General features: G+C 58.7%; 1 protein-coding gene across 1 annotated transcript in view; it reads left to right on the top strand.

Annotated features, from left to right (window-relative positions):
- Nucleotides 1-451: 451 nt before the first annotated feature.
- LINJ_35_5080 (conserved hypothetical protein) overlaps nt 452-18920 on the top strand; it is a gene marked incomplete at both ends in the record, with an annotated part of 19875 nt that continues 1406 nt past the window's right edge. Inside the window, one exon of the mRNA XM_001469297.1 lies at nt 452-18920. This exon is cut by the window's right edge and continues 1406 nt beyond it. Coding sequence (XP_001469334.1) covers nt 452-18920 — 18469 coding nt within the window.

Below are 18920 nucleotides of genomic sequence, written 5' to 3' on the forward strand. Positions count from 1 at the left end.
AGTGCTGTGTTTTGCGTTTATTCTAGCTTTCCTCTGTGCTCCATTTTATCTGCTTTACTGGTCTTTTTGCCTACTATTCATCTGCTTTTTATCTTGTATAGCAGCCCTGCACGCGTTGGCGCACAACTTTGTCAGAGACTTCAACGCTAGGACGGCTTTTTCTGTCCCTGCGCATACCTCTCAAGGTACCACTATAAGCGACCCTCTCCCTCTTTATCTTTTCGTTTATATTTCTGTGCAGTATCTGAAGCCAATCATTGGAATAGATGTTGCGAACCCCAGCATCTCGCAGAGCTTGACGAGGAAACTGTGTGCTAGCGACCTTCCCTTATATATGTATGTACGCATACAGAACTATCCGCTTTGCTTTATGCCTAAGACTGCAAGATCTACCAAGGAAGATAGTTATCACGACTAGTCGGTGCACACCAAAGCGCTTTTTACAGCCGCCATGGAGTCACAGAGTTCCGACTTCTCAGAGCTCGATGTTGATGAAGCCTTCAGCGACGACCACCAGGATTCTCAAACACGTGTCCTCAGCGACGATGAAGACTACAGCTCCGATAACTCGGAGCACAGCACTGCCGCGCGAGCAGCACCTGCAGAGGGCTCGGCGCAGCGGTCTGCAGGCCAACGATCAGGAAGAGCTCGCGGCATCGGCAGCGAGTCTCTGCGGCCTCTCCGCGAGTCCTCGTACCCGGTAGAGTATCTTTTTGCACAAACTACGTTGAAGGAGAAGTACTCAACAGAGGTCAGCACGGTTAACGAAGAGAAACGTGTGGGTCTGAAATCGCTTGGCGGGCTCGTCAAGTACAGCTCAGCTGATCTTCTCACCCGAGCGTGGTGCCTCTGCCCCTCAGAGCTGAAAAACCGTGAGCACCCGCTGTATAGTAAGCTACCCAAATGCCCTGAAGTGCTGGAAACTCGGTTTGGTGACACGGATGAGATATCCCAATTCATGTGCTCCATAGCTCTCCAGCTTGGAGAACGTTACCATCGTGTCACGCCCGTATACCTTCGATCTCTGCTCGTTCAGGCCGTCGTGCGAGATGAAATAGCAGGCGCAAATCAGAGTGTTGCGAACAGCACACCGTACGCGGACGCCCTGCTCGACCCCGCTTGGGAAGGCGAAAGCGCATGTGCTGATGAGACAGATGATGTATCTGGGAATGAAGGGAGCGACGAAGTGCAAGACGAGAATATTGAGGTGGAGTCCGCCGTGAGCGCTTTCGATTTCAGCGTTGCGTTGATCTTGCCTGTCGTGTCGCAAGGAATCACGTACGAGAGTCTTCACCTTCTCCACACCTTGGTTGATCGATGTCTGAGCTCCTCTACCGAGGTGGCAGTGCTGCGATCCTGGGGCGTTAGACGCATCATGCGTCTGTTGCTTCGTCACATGAACGTGCACGCCGGGCAAAGCGTGAACAAGAGATGGCTTGCGACAACGATATCATTGCTGTCTAAGATCGTGCTCTCTTCCGGCGACACAAAGGTATTTTTTTCACTTCTGCGATGGAGTCTGCACCACCCTGACACGATAGCGATGCTGCACATGCGCGGGGTGCGGGGCATTGTTGAACGCGTGGAGCAGAAGAGTGCGGTTCGCGTGCGCCTGTCGATCCCGACAGTCACACCGAAAGAGCAGACGATCTCGTTTATTCACTCTGTGGGAAGTACTCCCGCCTCTGTCACGGGCCTCTGCGTGTTTACGGAGGAGGATGCTCCACGATGCATCGTTTTCACCGAAAATCGCTCCTTCAAAGTCGCCTTAACTCCGCCGTTTGAGGTGCTGTGCTGTAGCAGCACTGCCCCCGACTCGTGCCGAGGTGTTTATGTCGAGAGCGATATGTCGATCTGTGTACTTGGCGACCACGGGAAGGTCTTTGTGATCAACAAGGACACCCTAATGCTTACCCGGACAATGTCCCCTCCGTCGCACCTTCTAGGCTCCACTCAGTTTCCTCTGTACATTGGAGATGGTGAGTACGTGTCGTCGTACTTTTTAGCCGGCATTTCCACTGAAAGACAGGCCTGCTTTACAGGAAATGAGGTGAGTGGAGCACTCACGCCGAGCACAATCACGCTACCGCGGACGTGCGACTCATTGAGCATCCAGTTCTACCTTTGCCCGGTCATCACAGGAACGGTGAATGAAATGACGCTGCTCCATCTCACCACCGGGAGCAAGAACTGGCTTTCCGTGTCGGTCTCGCTGAACCCTCTTACCTCCACCATGGTGCTCATGTTCCGTCATGGGCAGGACGCCTTCGCTGAGATCCGAGAGCCACTGAGAGCAGAGTGGGCCCTTTGGAGCGCGTCGCTGACGTCCACCAATGACACGGCGGCGTGGAGTGTGTTCAAGAACGGCGTCATGTGCGACACGCGCAGCCAAAGCGGCGCCCTGATACAGCCCAGTGGTGCTGTTACCCCTATTTTCTTCAAAGGTCGCTTGAACGCGCATCTTTCTACTCTGCAGCTGTGGAGTCGTGCGCAGAGCGTTGACTGCATGCGCAACTGCGCGCTGGAGCACACGCCGGAGAGCAAATCGCAATTCCTTGTGTTTTCGTTCTTGATGGATGAAGGACTCGGGCGCTCTTTTCACAGCCCGCAGACAGGCTACGTTTGGCAAGGCACGGGGGTCATCTGGGACACCCCGCCGAGGCCGTTTCCCGTAAACCGACATTCTCCGCACAAGGTTCACTGGAGGCCGTCCGGCAACTACTACATTGTCACCAACCACTTTGAGTACGCCATCATAGAGCCACAGGCGACGACGTGGATCGACCGCGACGGCCGTGTCGTGGAGCAGGCAGAGGGACTTCTGTCCGTGAGCGAGCGGCCTTTTTACAACATTACGGATGGTTACTTTTTCCTGTCCACTCAAGACACCGTAGGCATTCGGTCTGTCAAGTCAAACTCACCGCCGGCGGCGTACTTGCAACATTTGCCATCGATGGTGGTTGGCAAGCAGTTCTGCGCGCAGGTCGTGGAGAGCGTGATGAGGCGCACCCCAATCACGGCTAAGCAGTACCTAGAGTACCTGGTGCACCGAACCAATCTGCACCTGCTCACCTACAGCGACGATCAAGGCAGCGGCCCCGTCCACCTTTCGTCAAGCCTGCGAGAGAATCTCTCTGTTGTTGGTCGTCTCCTCGACTTGACCGAGTACTTGGTCTCCGGCATCGAAAGCAGTGTGAAGGAATGCCTGCGCCCTGAGCTGCTGCTTTGCCTTGTCGGTCGTGTGCTGAACATTTACGTAAAGCTGTTTGAGCGACAATGTCCTGGGCAGGTAGTGCGGTCTGTGGTGGACGCGCACAAGCGTCTGCAGAGCTTGAACACGAAGGTGAAGCAGGACGAGTTTCTGCAGGAAGCTGCTAGTGTGTTTGGCGACCTCAATCAGGTCATTCTGGCCCGCTGCGTCAGCCACGATTTTCAGCTAAAGCTGATCACGGACAGCGCCAGCTTGAAAGATGTACGCCAACTGCTGCAGCTAGAGAGCCTCTCGCAGTTTGTCGCCTCCGTGATCAAGAGGGACATGAAGAAGATGTTCATGACCTTTTTGCACCGCTTGAAGGAGGAGTGCCAAGAGGAGGCGACGCTCATCTTCGACAGCAAACCTCGCCAAATCAATGCATCGGAGGCGATGCTCAGCACCCTGCTAGGAATGCTTTCGCAGCAAGGGCACTCCCAGTGGCACCTGGTCGCTGCTGCGCTGATCAGCTCCCTCTGCAAGTGGATCATTCGCTGCTTTGAGGAGCGCTACCCGTCGGACGCCGAGCGCTACGCCAACGTCGATGTCCTCAAAGAAACCTCCATCGGCATTGTCCTCTTCCCCGTCGTACACTACATGTGCGATATGCAGCTTGACTCGTCCATCGCCCCGGACGCGCTGAAGGCACTCAACGACGCGCGAAAGTGCCTGTCACGCTACAGCTTGGCGCCGGGTAAGAGAGGGAAGAAGTTTGTCTCGTTCTCGGAGACGCATTACGTGGCGTCGCCGCCTCAGCTGAAAGCACCGTTCTATGCTAGCCTCTCGTTACAGTATGCCAAGAGCATCAAGGTGGAATTCTTGGACTCTCCGGAATTGGACCGCGCCTCTAGCACGGTGACCGTCTCGCTCGTCACAAACAACTGCCTGACCTCTGTCGACGTGCTGCACCCGGGCCAAAACGCCGTCTTCCTGGAGGGTGCGCAAGTTTCGATTGCGTACGCCGCAGAAGCCACGCTGGACTCCCCGGCCCCTGGCGTGGCACTGAACGTGCACACGGTAGTTGAGCTGGCAACGGAGAAGACGGACTGGGTGCGCGATATCTGTCTGGCGCTCAGCTACATTATTATCCGGGTGACGCAGCATAACCTGCACAACACCGCGCCGTCCGGCAGCGCTATCCGCAGAGACTCCTTTCTTCGCGGTGGCCTGTCGGCCAGCGTGCAGAAGTGCAACAAGATACCGCTCTCCCCAGGGAACAAAGAGGAGTGCGCCGACCTGCATGCTCAGCTGTGCGCGGTGGCGGAAGAGACGGACCCGTCGCTCACGGTTGCATGGAGCGCCTTGTATGAGAAAAGCCGCATCCAGTATTCCAAGCGGCTGGAGGGAATCATGCGATGGGCAAGTTGCGCGCTTGCGTGGCAGACACTCTCGCTCCCCGCAGAGGACGAGAAGACAGTGGAGCAGCTGCTTTGCAGCAGTGTGAACGCTATCAAGCGCAAGACGTTTTTGCTGCTGGAGGCGCTCCAGCAAGGGCGCGAGGAGGCGATCGTAGGTCGAGCACGCTTTTTGCTCTTCAACATAACCCCCCGTCTCTTTGGCGAGTGGCAGCTGATCGAGCACCAGCACACGGAGGAACCGTTGACAGCGGAGGCGGATCGTGGCTCTCGCCAGCTGTCGCGACTGGCCTACTCGGTTGGGAACCGGAGCCGGGCCACCGTGGCAAGTTTCCAAATGCCTACGGCGCACGCGCTTGACCTCTCGAGTAACTATCGCGGGTCACTGCTGAGCACGCGCAGGACGGCCTCGCGGACGTTGGATGAGTCGCCGGTGAATATTTTCACCAAAACTTTGAGGAGCGAAGAGGAGAGTTTGCCAAACAAGATCATCTACTACCTCATCAACGGACTTGACAAGCCCACCGAGGACATCTGCAAAGATATGGTGCTCAAGACGCAGCAGGCGGTGTACCAGACGGAGGCGTATAAGCTGCAGGAGGACCTGTGCAAGTCGTTTGCGAACGACCGGGAGATGCTGTCGGCCATTTTGATGACGCACTTAAAGTACCGGCTGGAGTTCTCTCAGTCCACAATCGTCGCAGCGAGTGAGCAAGGGGAGGCGGCGAGCGAGGCCAACGTTGGCTTTGACCATCATTACACAGAGCAGATGATCGGCTGCGGTATGCTGCGGGAGCTGGAGTTGCAGAAGGCGGTGTGCTCGTTTGTGCAGAGCTCGCTGCGCTCCCTCTTGCACAAACTCGACGACACTCAGGACTTCCCGTACGTGGAGGCGGTGTACATGTGCGCTACCCTGTGCCACCCCTGGGACGGTGTCGACATGTCAATCCTGCAGCCGCGAGAGATCTTTGCCTTTCTCAAGAAGCTCCTCACAACCGCTTGCGAGCTGCGCCTCGAATCTGCGAGCAGCGACACCGACAAGTACTACGAGAGTCGTGGACTGTTTGACCTTGCGCACCGCTGTCTGGTCATTCCCAACGCAATGTTACAGACGTCTGTTGAGGGCGTTCACATCGTTCAAAGTGAGGTGCAGGGGCTGCATGTGGAAAACGTCAATGTTGTGTTCAGCGCTCGAACGCACTGGAAGGCACACGGCGCGAACGTCAGAATACCGACAAAGACGTGCGAGGCTGACTACTACGCGAACTACGGCATTCCAAAAGTAATCAGCGAGTTTCCAGACGTGCAGTACTACGAGGTGGCGCTGGACTTTGCGCTGCATCCGAGCAACCCGGAACTATCGATGGGGCTGAGCCTTGTGCCTCTCTCGCCGCTCGACCCTGTGCGGGCAGACTACGTGCTCTCACTCGCCTCTACCGGCCGTGTCCACCGCCCGGAGAAGCAAGATCGCCAGCTATGCAATCCGTGGAAGGTCGGCGACGTTGTCGGGTGCGGGCTCATGGCCCCATCAAACAGCGTCTTCTTCACGCTGAACGGCGAGTTTCTCGGCGTGGTTGCGGAGGTGCCCACCCTGTCCACGGTTATCCCGTTTGTCAGCGTGCGCGGCGACGACACACTCATGAAGGTGATTGTCAACTTCGGCGAAGAACAATCGTTTCGCTTCGACCTGGCATCGTTGCACTGCAGCTGCCGGCATCGCTACCTCACTCCGAGTGTGGTGTGCGACACGGTCATCATCACGACAGACTACCTCGTCACAATGTGCTACAAGGGACTGTCGAAGGGGGAAGACACCTCGGTGACGAGCGACGAAGCTATCAGCGGCCTTCTCGAGAAGGCGACAGCATTCCTCAGCTCGTCGACGATAACACTTATGGTGAAGCTGAACGCGTGCTCGCCGGGGCAGAGCAGCCGCATCGAGCAGATTGTCGTCTTGCTCTCGCGCCTTCTCCACTGCGTTTCCATCGTAATAGAGTGCTTTCGCTACGACGCTGTCACCCGGCGCACGCACGCGACGGTTCTCCAGCTGTGCGCTGCCATCCTCACGCGGTGCCGCGACAAGTGGGTCAAGGTACGCGCCTCACAGTGTCTGGCGATGCTTTGCAAAATACTGCGTCCCCAGTACCTGGTGGAGGCCTCGGAGGCGCTGCGGGGCCTCGTGTCCTTTGAGGACATTGTGCAGCAGCTCGTCGACCTCGCCCGCATCAAATTCATCAAGGAGGCGGAAGCACCTATGCAGCCGCCTCGCTGGGTTGGCGGCACCACGGTTGTGAAGGGCAAGGGCACCTTCTTCGGGTCTGTTCCGCTGCCAAAGAAGGGCACGCATCTTGTTGGATTTCGCATCAAACGGCGACAGCAGCAGGTTCAGGGGCCGGGGGCCCCGCTGGGCGGGTGCTACTACCTCGGACTCGCTCACGGACAGCCGTCGATTCCGAACATGGGCAACCTAATCAGCCGGAGTGACGTTTACGTGTTGCAGGACACAGATGACCAGGACCAGGTGGCGCATCTTCTTCTGCGCAGGCACTGCATCCCGCGCAACAACCACCGCCGCGTCTATGGCAACGATGAGGTGGTCTGGGTGGAGTTCAACGCGGACTACGGCGAGATCGCCTTCTATCGCGAGAACATGGTCATGATCGGCCTCGCGTTTGCGAACATTACCCAGGTTGACGACCTGTATCCGATTGCCTTTCTCTTCAATGACGACGCCTCCTGCGAAATCATTGCGCCACCGTCCCTGACGGACGAGTCTGTCGAGCACTGGACGGAGAGTCTGCGCCGCAGCGCGGCGATTGACACGCTACAGGAGCTTCATGTGGTCCCCGGGTTTTCCGCGATAATATCGCTCATGGTGCAACGCTCTGTCTCGCAGCTCGATTGTAGTCTGGACGAATGTCTCGTGGCGCTAGGGGTGCTGGGCGGGGAGCGAAGCTACCTCTACTGCCAACACGATACATACGGTATGGTTGTCGTGCACGCGATCGCCGAGGTTACCGGGAAGGTGGTTGTGTTTCTCGCCAGCGACGAAGACAAGCGGCTGTTTTCCGTGCAGCCGCAGGGACTAAAGCCATCCTTCATTCAAACGCCACTGTACCAGAGCAACGCTCCAGACGCGCACTCATGTGCCACACTGCTGTCGAGCGAGCTGTATCGCATCCTCTACGAGGCATCCGCCGTGGCCCCGCTGCTGCAAAGCGAAGAAGGGGCACGACACAAGGTGGAGCGCCAGTACGAGGAGTCCCTCAGCAGCGCCATCGCGACGAACCTTATCGGAATTCTCACCGAGCAGCAGATGAGGTCGTCTCCGAAGCTGGCAAGAGCAGCTTCAACCTCGCCAGAGACCAGCGGCGCTGAGTTTCCTTACCGCCGCTTCAACTCGAGCGTCATTTTTTCGGGCCAGTCTGTGTCGGTCGACCTGCACTGCTCCACCAAAACGCTGTACGTGCCGAACCCTTCCATCGCCGTCACCACCGCTGAGGGCTGCTCTGTCGTGCGTGGAAATGTGCAGCTCGATCAACGCTTCACCCTCGCCGTCTCTGTCACACAGACCTCGATAAATGACCTCATGTACGTTGGATTCACCACCACGCGCATGCGCTGGCCGGAATCGCAGGACGAGGTCGCCAGCTGGGAAGACGCGTGGGTGCTCTGCAACCGAGACTCCGTCGCCACGAACAGCGTGAACTGCTGCATGGAGCCCGGCATCATCTTTGGCGCGGCGAACAAGGTATTCCAGAGTGGCGACGTACTTCTCATGCGCGTCGATCGGCATGAGAGGACAGTGGCCTTCACGCGCATACGGAACAGCGAGCAGACTGACCTGGGCGTCTTGTTCGAGGGCATCCCCGCCGCCTGTGACCTGCGGCCGATGGTAGTGTGTGGTGAGGAATCGGTCGTAGTTTTCTCCACACTCGACTCATGTCTGTTCCCCTCGCGGCTAACGTACCCGGTGAGCAACTTCAACAATCCATCGTGTGAGCGGGTGACCTGCTGTTCCTGCTCGCGGCGGCTGATGCCGCCGTGGTACGGTAGCGAGGACAACGTGGCTCTTTGCGAATGGTGCTTCAGCTTATGGAAGCGGCCAAAGGACATGTTCTTTGTCGTGAGCACGACGTCGCGCACGATTCCGGAATACTTGGTCTCGGATCACTGCCCCGAAACGCTTGTGGCCGGCGATTATGTGGAGTTTGAGGAGAACACCGGGCTTCAGTGGTCAAACATTCGAAGTGTGAACTCGGAGATACTAGGGGGCACGTGCATCGCGCTGAATGATGAGAGTTTTGCCTTCAGCGAGGAGCTGCCGCAGTTTGGGCAGCGCCGCGTCGACGTCCGACTCAGCCACATAGCTGGTGTCCCAGGCCACCCGTTTAGCGGCTTGCACACCTTCACACCACTGTGGCGAGACGGGCAGCAAATCGGCCCCACGTGCAGCCTCCGCGGCGACTGCGTGGCGGTGAGTGCGACAATGCTGCCCATGCGTACAAAGTTGTTCCTGTGCTTCCACATTGAAAGCAACTCACGAAACACCCTCTTTTCCATGGCTGAGGTCTTTGTAGGGGTGACGAACCTGGCTGATGCGCCGAGGCCGATGAGCCGCGCGGACCTGGAGCATCTGTGCGCGGCGAAGAGTGTGCGCGGTACATGGTGCGACACAAGCGAGAAGGTGAGCAGCAGCGGTTGCGTCAACATGCTCGTGGATTGTTTGAACAGCTCGGTATTCTTCAGTTCCAGCCTCAGTGGTCTGCACGGCAAGCCGTTCGTCATCTCCGGCAGCATGTCCGCCGAGGCCGAAGAGGACAATCTTCGCCTTCTCGTGTTTTCACACGAACCGTGCGTCGTGCGCTTCTCGGAGGGGCTTGTGTCCTACAACGAGTGCGTGGAGCCGAGCTTTGCGCCGCTTGCGATCGGCCTCTTTCCCGAAATGGGTGACGCCTTGTCGGTGGACACGTTCAACGAGGCGATTGTGCTGATGGACACTGTCGACCGCACACAGACATACACGAAAGCAGAGTGGCGGTATTCTCCACACGTGGACAAGCTGGACAACGGCACACTCTTCTACGTTGGAGACACGGTGACGTTTTTCCACGATGGAACGACAATTCACGTGTACATACAAGGAATCGAGCTGGCGAGCCTTGAGCTTAGTGATGCACAGCGAAGCGAGCGCTTGCGTGTCGTCGCCTACCTGTCCACGCGCGGCACAACAGCTACGATTGTGCCTCCTCTTTACGGTACTTCGCACTTTGGCAAGATCATGCGCGTGTGCAGCCCAGACGTGGCCGTTGTCGAATCGGTATCCGAACACGGGAAACGCAGCACATTCGCCGTCCACAAGTCTGCGGTGCGCTTCTGCGCGCTGGTGGCCGCGGCCGGTAGGGAGAAGCCAGGCCTGTGCGACGGCGACCCTGTCGCATTTAAGATCGGTGGGCTGCAGATATCCAAGCGTGGCACCATAGCTAGCGTGCAAGGCGCCGTCGTGAATGTGTGCGAAAGCAGCGACAAGCGGAACCTCATCTCTGTCAACATGAACCAGTGCTTTCTTCTGCGAAACGAAGGCAAGCAGCAGTACAACTACGAGCTCTACCCCCTCATCTCGCCTCCCACCAGCTCCATCACGCGTGTCTTCGAGGTGGGTAAGAAGAAGTTTCGTCTGCAGAGTCGTGGATCGTACAACGGAATCATGTTTGACTGCAAGACATCGGAGACGATTGAACTGATTGGGATGTCCGTGCTGACGCGAGTCACCGGGTGCCATCAGGTGCAGACCTACTTCCGAAAGGGTTCCAGTGTCAACCACGAGCGCGACGGACGATCGTGGACGATCATCTTCGACGACATGATTGACATGACAGCTGACCACCAGTTCAGCATCCCATTTACTCCGATCACCGTGGAGGGCGGAACGACCTTTTCCTTCTACATCAACACGTCGCACAACTGCGGCATCGGCTTCTACTGCGAGGAGGATGGCTGCAGCGGTGAGATCGGCCAGGAGCTGGACGCGGACGGCACTCTCTCTGTGTACCTGGGACGGAAGAGCGGAAGCAGCGATCCGTTCACGGAGTTCAGTATGTCACCGCGCGGGTTCTGCGGCACTATTCAGTACAAGCAGAATCATGGCTCCACCTTGCCGTCGATTGAGGGCAAGCTCTTCCCCAGACCGTCTATGGAGGCGAACCTCTGCCATTGCAGCGAATCGCTTCGCCTCATCTGCCGCCCGCTGACAACGTCGAAGGACATTGTCGTCACGTTCCGAGTGCGGGTTTTCTCGCTGGCGGTTCGCATCATCTCGTTCACGATGCCAGTACTGCTGCTGAACCCATCGGCGCGCGTTCCTCAGGGCATCTCGCACTGCTCCATCTCCATGTTCTACACGCCGGAGGACCGCCTCGAGAGGCAGTGGATTTGGAACTCGCGGTTCTTGGTACAGGGCAACGCTTCTGAGGCTGTTCTGAGCCCGGCAAGCCTGTCTTTGGAGCAAGGGACATACATGTTCCAGGTGCTGCTGAAGAACATCGAGAGCGAGGGCGTGGGCGCGCCGCCGCACCTGTGCCTACTAAGCAGCAGCGATCCGTTGTACGAGCGCAAGAACGACCTTATTGCAGTGAGCGGGTTCTTTGGCGACGTGACGTGTGAGGCAAACAGGCCTGTACTGGAGGGTGAGCTACACACGATGATTCCCGGCGCCCATCTGAATCAAAACAACTCGGCGTCCTACAACGGTATCATGTTCGACCTGCGCAGTAAGAAGGAAATAACGCTGGAGCAAGTCTTCTGCATCTCGCAGACCACGTCAGACTGCGTTACCGTGCGGATTTTTTGGAGGGAGGGAAGCATGGAGGGGGCGGAGAGGGCGCCGCACCAGTGGCGCGAGGTGATAACAAAGGAGGTGGCGGTGGTGGATAAACATCCCTTCTCAGTCGGTCCGTTGATGTTGCGTATGCGTGCCAACCAGGTCTACTCGATTTTCATCAACACATCGTCGAGCTGTGGCGTTCGCTTCTATAACAGCAGCGACGGCCACGTCGGAGACATCCGCGACGAGTTCGACAGTGACGGCATCTTATCCGTGTACGTTGGCCGGAAAAGCGAGTCGTCGTCCCCTTTTGTTGAGCTTCCACTCGAACCACGCGCTTTTCGTGGACGGATCACGTACCGTACGTACGCACTACAGAATACCGACGCGATGGAGCATGCCACATTCCCGTACGTCCGCGGCTTTCTTGTTACTCGAATGCTGGTGGCTCTGATGTCGTACGTCGAGCTGTCTAGCGTTGGGCACTCCGGCAACTTCTCCTATGAGCAGCTGCTCAAGACAACTTCGCTGCTCGCCACGTCACCGATGGATTCGCTTGCAGACTTGATGGGTGCCGAGAACGTGCTTGCATCCCTGATACGGGACTCGGGCGAGGTGCGCAACATCAACGTCACGATCCCAATCGCGGGAGGCCACTGCAGCCTTCTGGTGCCACTAGCGAAGGGCGACATCGCGCTGCTGACCGACCTGCAGAGCGCCGAGTCGAACGCGCTTGTGCAGCTGCAGTCTGGCGTGCGGCCCGACGGGATGGCTCTCGTGCGACACCGTGATGCATCCGTACCATTCAGCGTACCTGCGAAGCGACTCCTGCCCATCACGAAGTGTGTCATGTGCGGTTGGATGTACACTCAGGAGGTGTGCGCCGCCTGTAACGCCGAGCACATGCCCATCCTCTCCGAGGAGGCGAGGGCGGTTGAGATTGTTGCGAACGGGCTGCAACAGACACGGTCGGGGCTAAGTATTCAGGAGACGATTGAGGCAGCGGTGGCTGCAGTGGGTAGCGCCTGGGGCAAGGACGGGATGCTGATGCCGGTTGATGCGGCATCAAAGGACAGGCCGGAGGTTCAGGCGTCCGTGGCACCGCGCGGTGTCGTCTTCTCGATTCCTGTTGCACTTCTGCTCAGTGAGGAGGAGTACAGCGAGGGCGGGGGCTTACTGTGCCCGTTTGTGTTTCACCCCGCTGCCGGCGCGGCAGTCGCGCTGCGCCTTTCGACGACGAACGAGGTGTTTTCCGTGCAGTTTGTCACCAGCGGCGCTGCTTCGGCAATCGCGGAAGCGACCGAGGAGGCCCCAGCCCACTTTTTTCTCCTGCAGCTTTGGGGGGGAGATGGCGAGGCTCGACACGGACTCACCGAGGATCCTGTTCCGTTTGTCATTTGCCGCGGTGGAGAGTCGAGCGTTCCACTGGTTGAAAACGTTCACGCCGGCTACGCTGCTAGCTTGCAGCGCGACGGGTTTGTGACGCTCTTCCTCGAGATACAGGCATGTTCGCCGCTCCCACTGACGGCGCCAGTGCTGGCGAAGCCGGACTGCTGGATGTGGGAGCACAACTCCGTTGAGGCGCAGCTGTGTTCCACCAGCACCACATATTTGGCGCGGCTGTTCTCCTCTGTGCAGGGGGTGTCGGACTGGCCGCACTATTCTGCCTTTATGGTGACGGCGAAAGGCAAAGAGACGATGATTTTTCTTGAGCTTCACGTCTCCGAGGTCCAGAGACGCACTGTCTCCTCGTCTGGGATGATGGTGTACTCGGCGCCGTCGCCGCTGCCCGTTCGGATCCGCAAGCCCTTTAACATGCAGAGTGACGAGGTGCTCACGCTGCGTGTGACGACGGAGGGTGACTTTTTCATTTACGACACGAACGACATTGTGCGGTGCAGCATTTCGAAGGAAGAACTCTACGGCGGCAAGCATCAGCGGCAGCTACACAGGATCGGCTTTGTGAGCGTCGACCCGGAAAAGGTGACGGCGCTTCTTTACGTACCGGAAAAAACGCGGCGCAACCCCCGTGCCAACATTGCATCGGATGCAAAGACAACTCTCTCCTCGTCGTCGCTGCTTCCAAAGACATACTCGCCTGCCTGGGTGAGGCTCGACGCCAGCCGCATCACCGTGAGCCGCAACGGCCTGACCGCGAGCTCCGTGAACGAGCTCGGCGGGGGCGACGCCGTGATGGGGTCGCCGCTGCCGGCGACAGGTGTGTGGTCCTTCGTTGTGCATATTCACCGCAAGGACTCCCAGCCAGGCACGCCGCTCGGCTCCGGGTTTTTTGCCGGGGTCGCCCTCTCCGACTTTGCTCAGTTCGCTCCAGAGTACTCCGCAATCAAGACGTACGTCGGGTCGCTGTGGGTGGTGCAGGACGTCCAGGATGAGGACTCGATGCCAAATCAGGAGCCGCTGCCTCCTCTGATGCGCGGCTCCTACGGCCAGGGAGTGCTGTTTTTTGACAGCACCAAGCTGCTGTTCATAGTCGACCGAAGCAACGGCACGCTTTCCATCTCGCGCGACAACGAGTCTCCACACGTGGTGTTTCAAGGCATACCGCACGGCGCGTCCGTGTCGCCGTTTGTCCGCCTCGATCATCCCAACTCATCCGCGACGCTGGCGCGTTTCTCTAGCGCGGTGGAGTACACACGACTGCACCAGCCGTCGCTGGAGAAGGTCCTCTGGTTGCAGCCCATCACGCCATCTCTTCTACGCCGCTACCCACTTTTCATGGCGACGCAGACGTTCCCGTTCATCTCGGAGCTGGTGCGCAAGCTCCCCACTCGTCTCGCTGGGCTTTTGGAGCGCTGCTGGGGCGAGCAGATAGCACGGTCGCGTTTCGAGTACCGTGTCGCGCAGGCGTTGGAGGAGCTTGCAGGGCTGGGTGCTTTTGCCCGCTCGTTGCCTGAGGCGAACGACGCCAAAGTAGATGAAATTGCCGACTACCTTTCCAAATCGGCTCGCAGGGAGGTGGTGGTGTTTCCCGCTCGCACGAGCGAGACAGCTGTACAGACGTCGCCACTCGACGACAGCACTGGTGTACACGTGCGGTTGCCGCCAACGTACGAGCTTGTGGGACGCGTGGAGGCGACAAATATGGTGCGCGTGCTTCACTTCGATCGTGAGTTTGGTGCGGTTGAACGCACGCTGCATCTCTTCTTTCTTGACGACGCGACGCTAAACCTTCACAGCACAAACAACGTCTTGCCGCACCTGTCGGTGATGCGCCAGCACGAAATCCTGCCAGCGCTGAACAGGGCAGAAGCCGTGGCTGTTATGGCAGACGGATGGTTTGATTGCTCACTGGCGGACTATGACGCAGTGCTTAACGTAAAGGAGGAGGAGGAGATCGCCTCCTCCCTGGTCTACGCGTTGGAGCACTGGCATCTGCACCAGCTCCCACATGGCCACGTCCACCCGAGAAACGTCTACTTGCGTGTCGAGCATGGGGAGGTGGTGCAGTGCTGCCTGTGGAACGTGCATCAGCTGTCGCCGAAGAGCAAGTACGCCTCGCACGAGCTGCGCGACTCTGGTGTCCGCTCCTTGTTTGGTGACCGGTGGGCCTGCTGGCAAATCTTGCACTCTTTCCAGCACCTTCTTGCGCACGACCCCCGTGTCGCGGAGTGCGTCGAATTGATGGTGGACGAGGCCACGAGTATATCGCGCGCGCTGCAGCTAAGCGTAGCATTCCAGGGCAGCTTCAGCGACAGCGGCGAGGGCCTGACGTTTACTCTGCGCACGGGTTCGCGGCTGCGCGGTGGCTCTGGGTCGTACAACGGCATCATGTTCGACGTCGTCGCCAAGAACAACACCATTTGCATTACGAAGCTGTCATTCATACCAGATGCCAACACGGTCGCGACGGTGCGGCTCTACGCACGCAGTGGGAGCTTCATGGGCTTCGAACGCGACCCCGAAGCATGGACAAAGCTTTTTGAGGAGGAGATGGCCTTGAAGGACACATGGGAAGTGACGCTGGAGAACTTCGAGCCTATCACAGTGCCAGGAGGCGCGCGGGTCGGCATCTTCCTCCACACGACGAGCGGCAGCGGTGTGCTCTTCTCGGAGAACGAAGGGCTGCAAGGCAAAACCGGAGACGTGGAGGAGGAGAATGACGACATTGGCATTACGATTGGCAAGAAGAGCGAGAGCGCCAATCCTTTCGTCGCGGTGCAAAGTCAGAAACGACTCCTGAAGGGCAGCATCACCTACACAGTCCTCATGCGATCAAACGGACCGCGCAGCTGCCTTATCTCCTGCTGTGAGCCCGTCCTCAGCGACGGCAAGGGAGAGGAGCAGGTCGAGCTTCGTTTGGTGCAAGTCAGCAGTGCGGGGAGAAAAGGCGAATCGGATTTGCAGGTTCCGGGCGGCGTGCGCGCTCCCGGCGGAGCCCGAACCCAGCTCCCCGCCACTCAGCTGCCAACGTCGTCAGGGTACTGCCTTCAGGTGCTTAGTGCACCAAACACTCGGCGCAGCGGGTCCGACAGGAATAACGTACTTACACTTGTGGCGCCGAGCCAGTTCGTGTGGTGCCGCGCACCCGACGTGGTCTCCGTCCGGCCGGGACTGCTGCGAGAGGTGGCTGATCCACTTGTTCGTTTCCTTGCCGCTGAGGGCCTGCGCAGACGTCGCACACTACTGCGCCAACACAATCTCAGCAGCCGCGTGTTCCCGTGCCGCCCATTGCATTTTTTTCTCCTTCCTACCCATGACACGGATACTGGAGCGCCATCGTCGATGTGCAGCGTGACGCACCCGGTTCTCAGTGGTGGTAGCGTGTTCATCTCGGAGCCCATATCGTCCTCTTGCACCCTATCGTTATGGCAGAAGGCGGCCGGGGCGGCGGTGCTACTTGTTATGGATCATATCCCGACGACGGATGAGGTGACTCGGCGGACGACGGCATCGCCGTCCGACTCGCTGGTTGGTGCGCGCAGCTGTGGCGGATTTGTGCACGTCGATGACGCGCTCCGATACGTGACGTCGACTCGAGATCGCGTACATCTGCGGCTCAAAGCGTCCTTGTCGTGCCGCCCCCTCTTTGTTGTGGCGCGGCTTCGACACGCCGGACACCGCGACTCGCAGCTATTCGTCTACAGCAGTGCCATGGAACACGAGCTCTTCACCCCTGCAGCGGAAGGATGCTTCTTCATGACCAACCGTAAAGCCACACCACCCGACGACAACGCTGCCTTCGCGACCACTTGGCACGCCTGCGGCGGGCTCATCGCGCTGGAGGGGCGCGACAAAGGTTGTGCTGGCGCAGAGTCTCTAGTTCGGCTGGAGTCGCTTGTCTCCAGCAGGGATGAGGTGCGTTTTGTCTGCCCGCCTCGGTGCCCAGGAGAGAGCGAAACGGTTGTGCGGGAGAAGATGAAGACCGGCGAGGCTCAGCCGAACGTGGCGGTGCAGCACGCCATCCCGCAAGCGCCGCTCCTGATTGAGCTGCGCGAGCAGGCAAAGTGGAAGTCGGTCCGGCACCTCGTTGAGTTTACGTGCCTATCTTCGTCCCTTGCACTATGCGGTGCGCGCGGGGCATGGCAGGTGGCGGGGGGCATCAACTGCAGCGCGGTGGTGTCGTCGCCGCGCTTCACCACCGCCGAGCGGCATCGTGTGCACTTGCGGCTGCAGTTTCCTCGACGCATGCCCATGGACCTGCAGCTCGACTGCAAGAGCGGCTCTGCGAACCCGATTCGGCTGCTGCACGGCTCCTACAAATCCTTGCGCAGCCGTCTATTCGACCCCGCAGTGCGAGAGGTGTTTGTGTGGCTCGACATCAACCTGCAGACGCGTGAAGTGGTCGTGCTGAGCAGCGACGGAACCGTCTATCACCCTTTCATTGAGGAAAGCGTCCTTTCGTCTGACGTGCAGCTCGGTTTTGTGTCGCACGCGCCAGGATCCGAGCTGGATGTGCTGGAGTGGAGGGTCTGCTCCTCTCAAATACGTGGTGAGATGACTGCGTCCGTGTTCAAGAGAGTGCTAGAGGAGACACCTCTGGCACAGCTTTCAGCGAACACATCTTTGACGGTCGGCACCGTGTGCCGCCACTCGGCGCGTGGAGCGTTTCCGTCCAAACAAGAGGTGAACCTGTCCACAGAGAAGCAGATGGGAGTTCTCATGGTGACGTACGCGAGAATGCTGCTCGAGAAAACGCTTCTGTCTCAGGAAAAGGCACGTACAGCTGCACAGCCGCAGTTTCTCCGACTTCTCTCGCTCACGGCGTTGCGCAAACACCCGGATATTGCCCGCATCCTGGATGGCGAGATCAAGCAAGGCTCTTTCCGGCTTGTCTCTCAGTGTGTAGCGCAACTATCAGCACCGTTCCTGATGCAGGTGCCGGCAGAGGTGGATGCCGGCATTAATGTCATCGCGTCTCTAATGCGCAATGACGTTTTCCGACGCACAATTCTGAACGCGTTCGGAAGCTCGCTTGTTCTCATTCTGCTTAGGGCTGCGACGGTACACACGCGGTCGACGCGGCACACGGCGCTCCACTGCGTGCAGGAGCTGTTGGCTGACGGGCGCGTGCCGCTTCCGTCTCACCACGTGCTCTCCGCGCACCTCCGTCCGCTGACGGACATGATGGCCTCCCTGTGCCGGAGAGAGCGAATGGGCTCGGCAGTGGTGCAAACCGGTGTGACACTCATCGCCGACCTGATCGAGCGCTTCCAGCGTGAGCGGCCGGAGCACCCGTACCGAGATGTTCCCACAGAGATACCGTACAAGCTGGTCTGCTGCGCCCGCGAAATCGTGCGCGCCATCACTCATGACCCGCCACTGCCCTTTCCTTCCGCAATGGTGGCAGAGGTGAGCTCGCAGCACACGATGCGGTGCGAGGTCATCAAGCGTGTAATCGACGCCGAAAACAGGACCTGCGCGATCGGCGTCTTCAAGGAGGAGGGCCGGCACCCGGATAGCAGTATGTCCTTTACGGTACGGATGAACGGCAACCGGCGCGGCTCCGTCGTCGTTGGCTGGAACTCGGCGACGCCGCGGCAGCAGCAGGATGAATCCCTGCCGTGCTTTGGCTACTTAGTAGATGGGCGCACTGGGGCGGTGTTTCTGTGCTATAACCACACCAAGTCCATGAAAGGCCTAGCCCTCCGCGTCAACGCTGGCGACGATTTGATAACGACCGCCAACTACAGGGACCACAAGATCACCTTTGAGCTCAAGCGTGCCGGCATTACAGTAGGGGAGACCAAGTTTGACACAGAGAGGGAGGTCATTGGGTTACCTTTCTTCTCCGCCGAGTACTCTGATGACGCCACAGTCGACCTCAAGTCATTTCATCCAGGGCCGCAGACGCTCTCTGTATCCCGTCTCTACGAGCAGATTCTCCGGGCCCCGTACGAGCAAGATCAGATGCCGGCGCAGTCGTTTGAGTTTTACGCGGAGCTGAACCTGTTTGCGCAGACCGTCCTGAACGTGCACAGCAGCGCCGATATCGTCTCGCGGGTCGTGAGCGAGACCACTGTGGCGAGTCACG

The sequence above is a fragment of the Leishmania infantum genome, chromosome 35, assembly GCF_000002875.2.
Source record: "Leishmania infantum JPCM5 genome chromosome 35".
In the NCBI taxonomy this organism is placed as follows: Eukaryota; Euglenozoa; class Kinetoplastea; order Trypanosomatida; family Trypanosomatidae; genus Leishmania; species Leishmania infantum.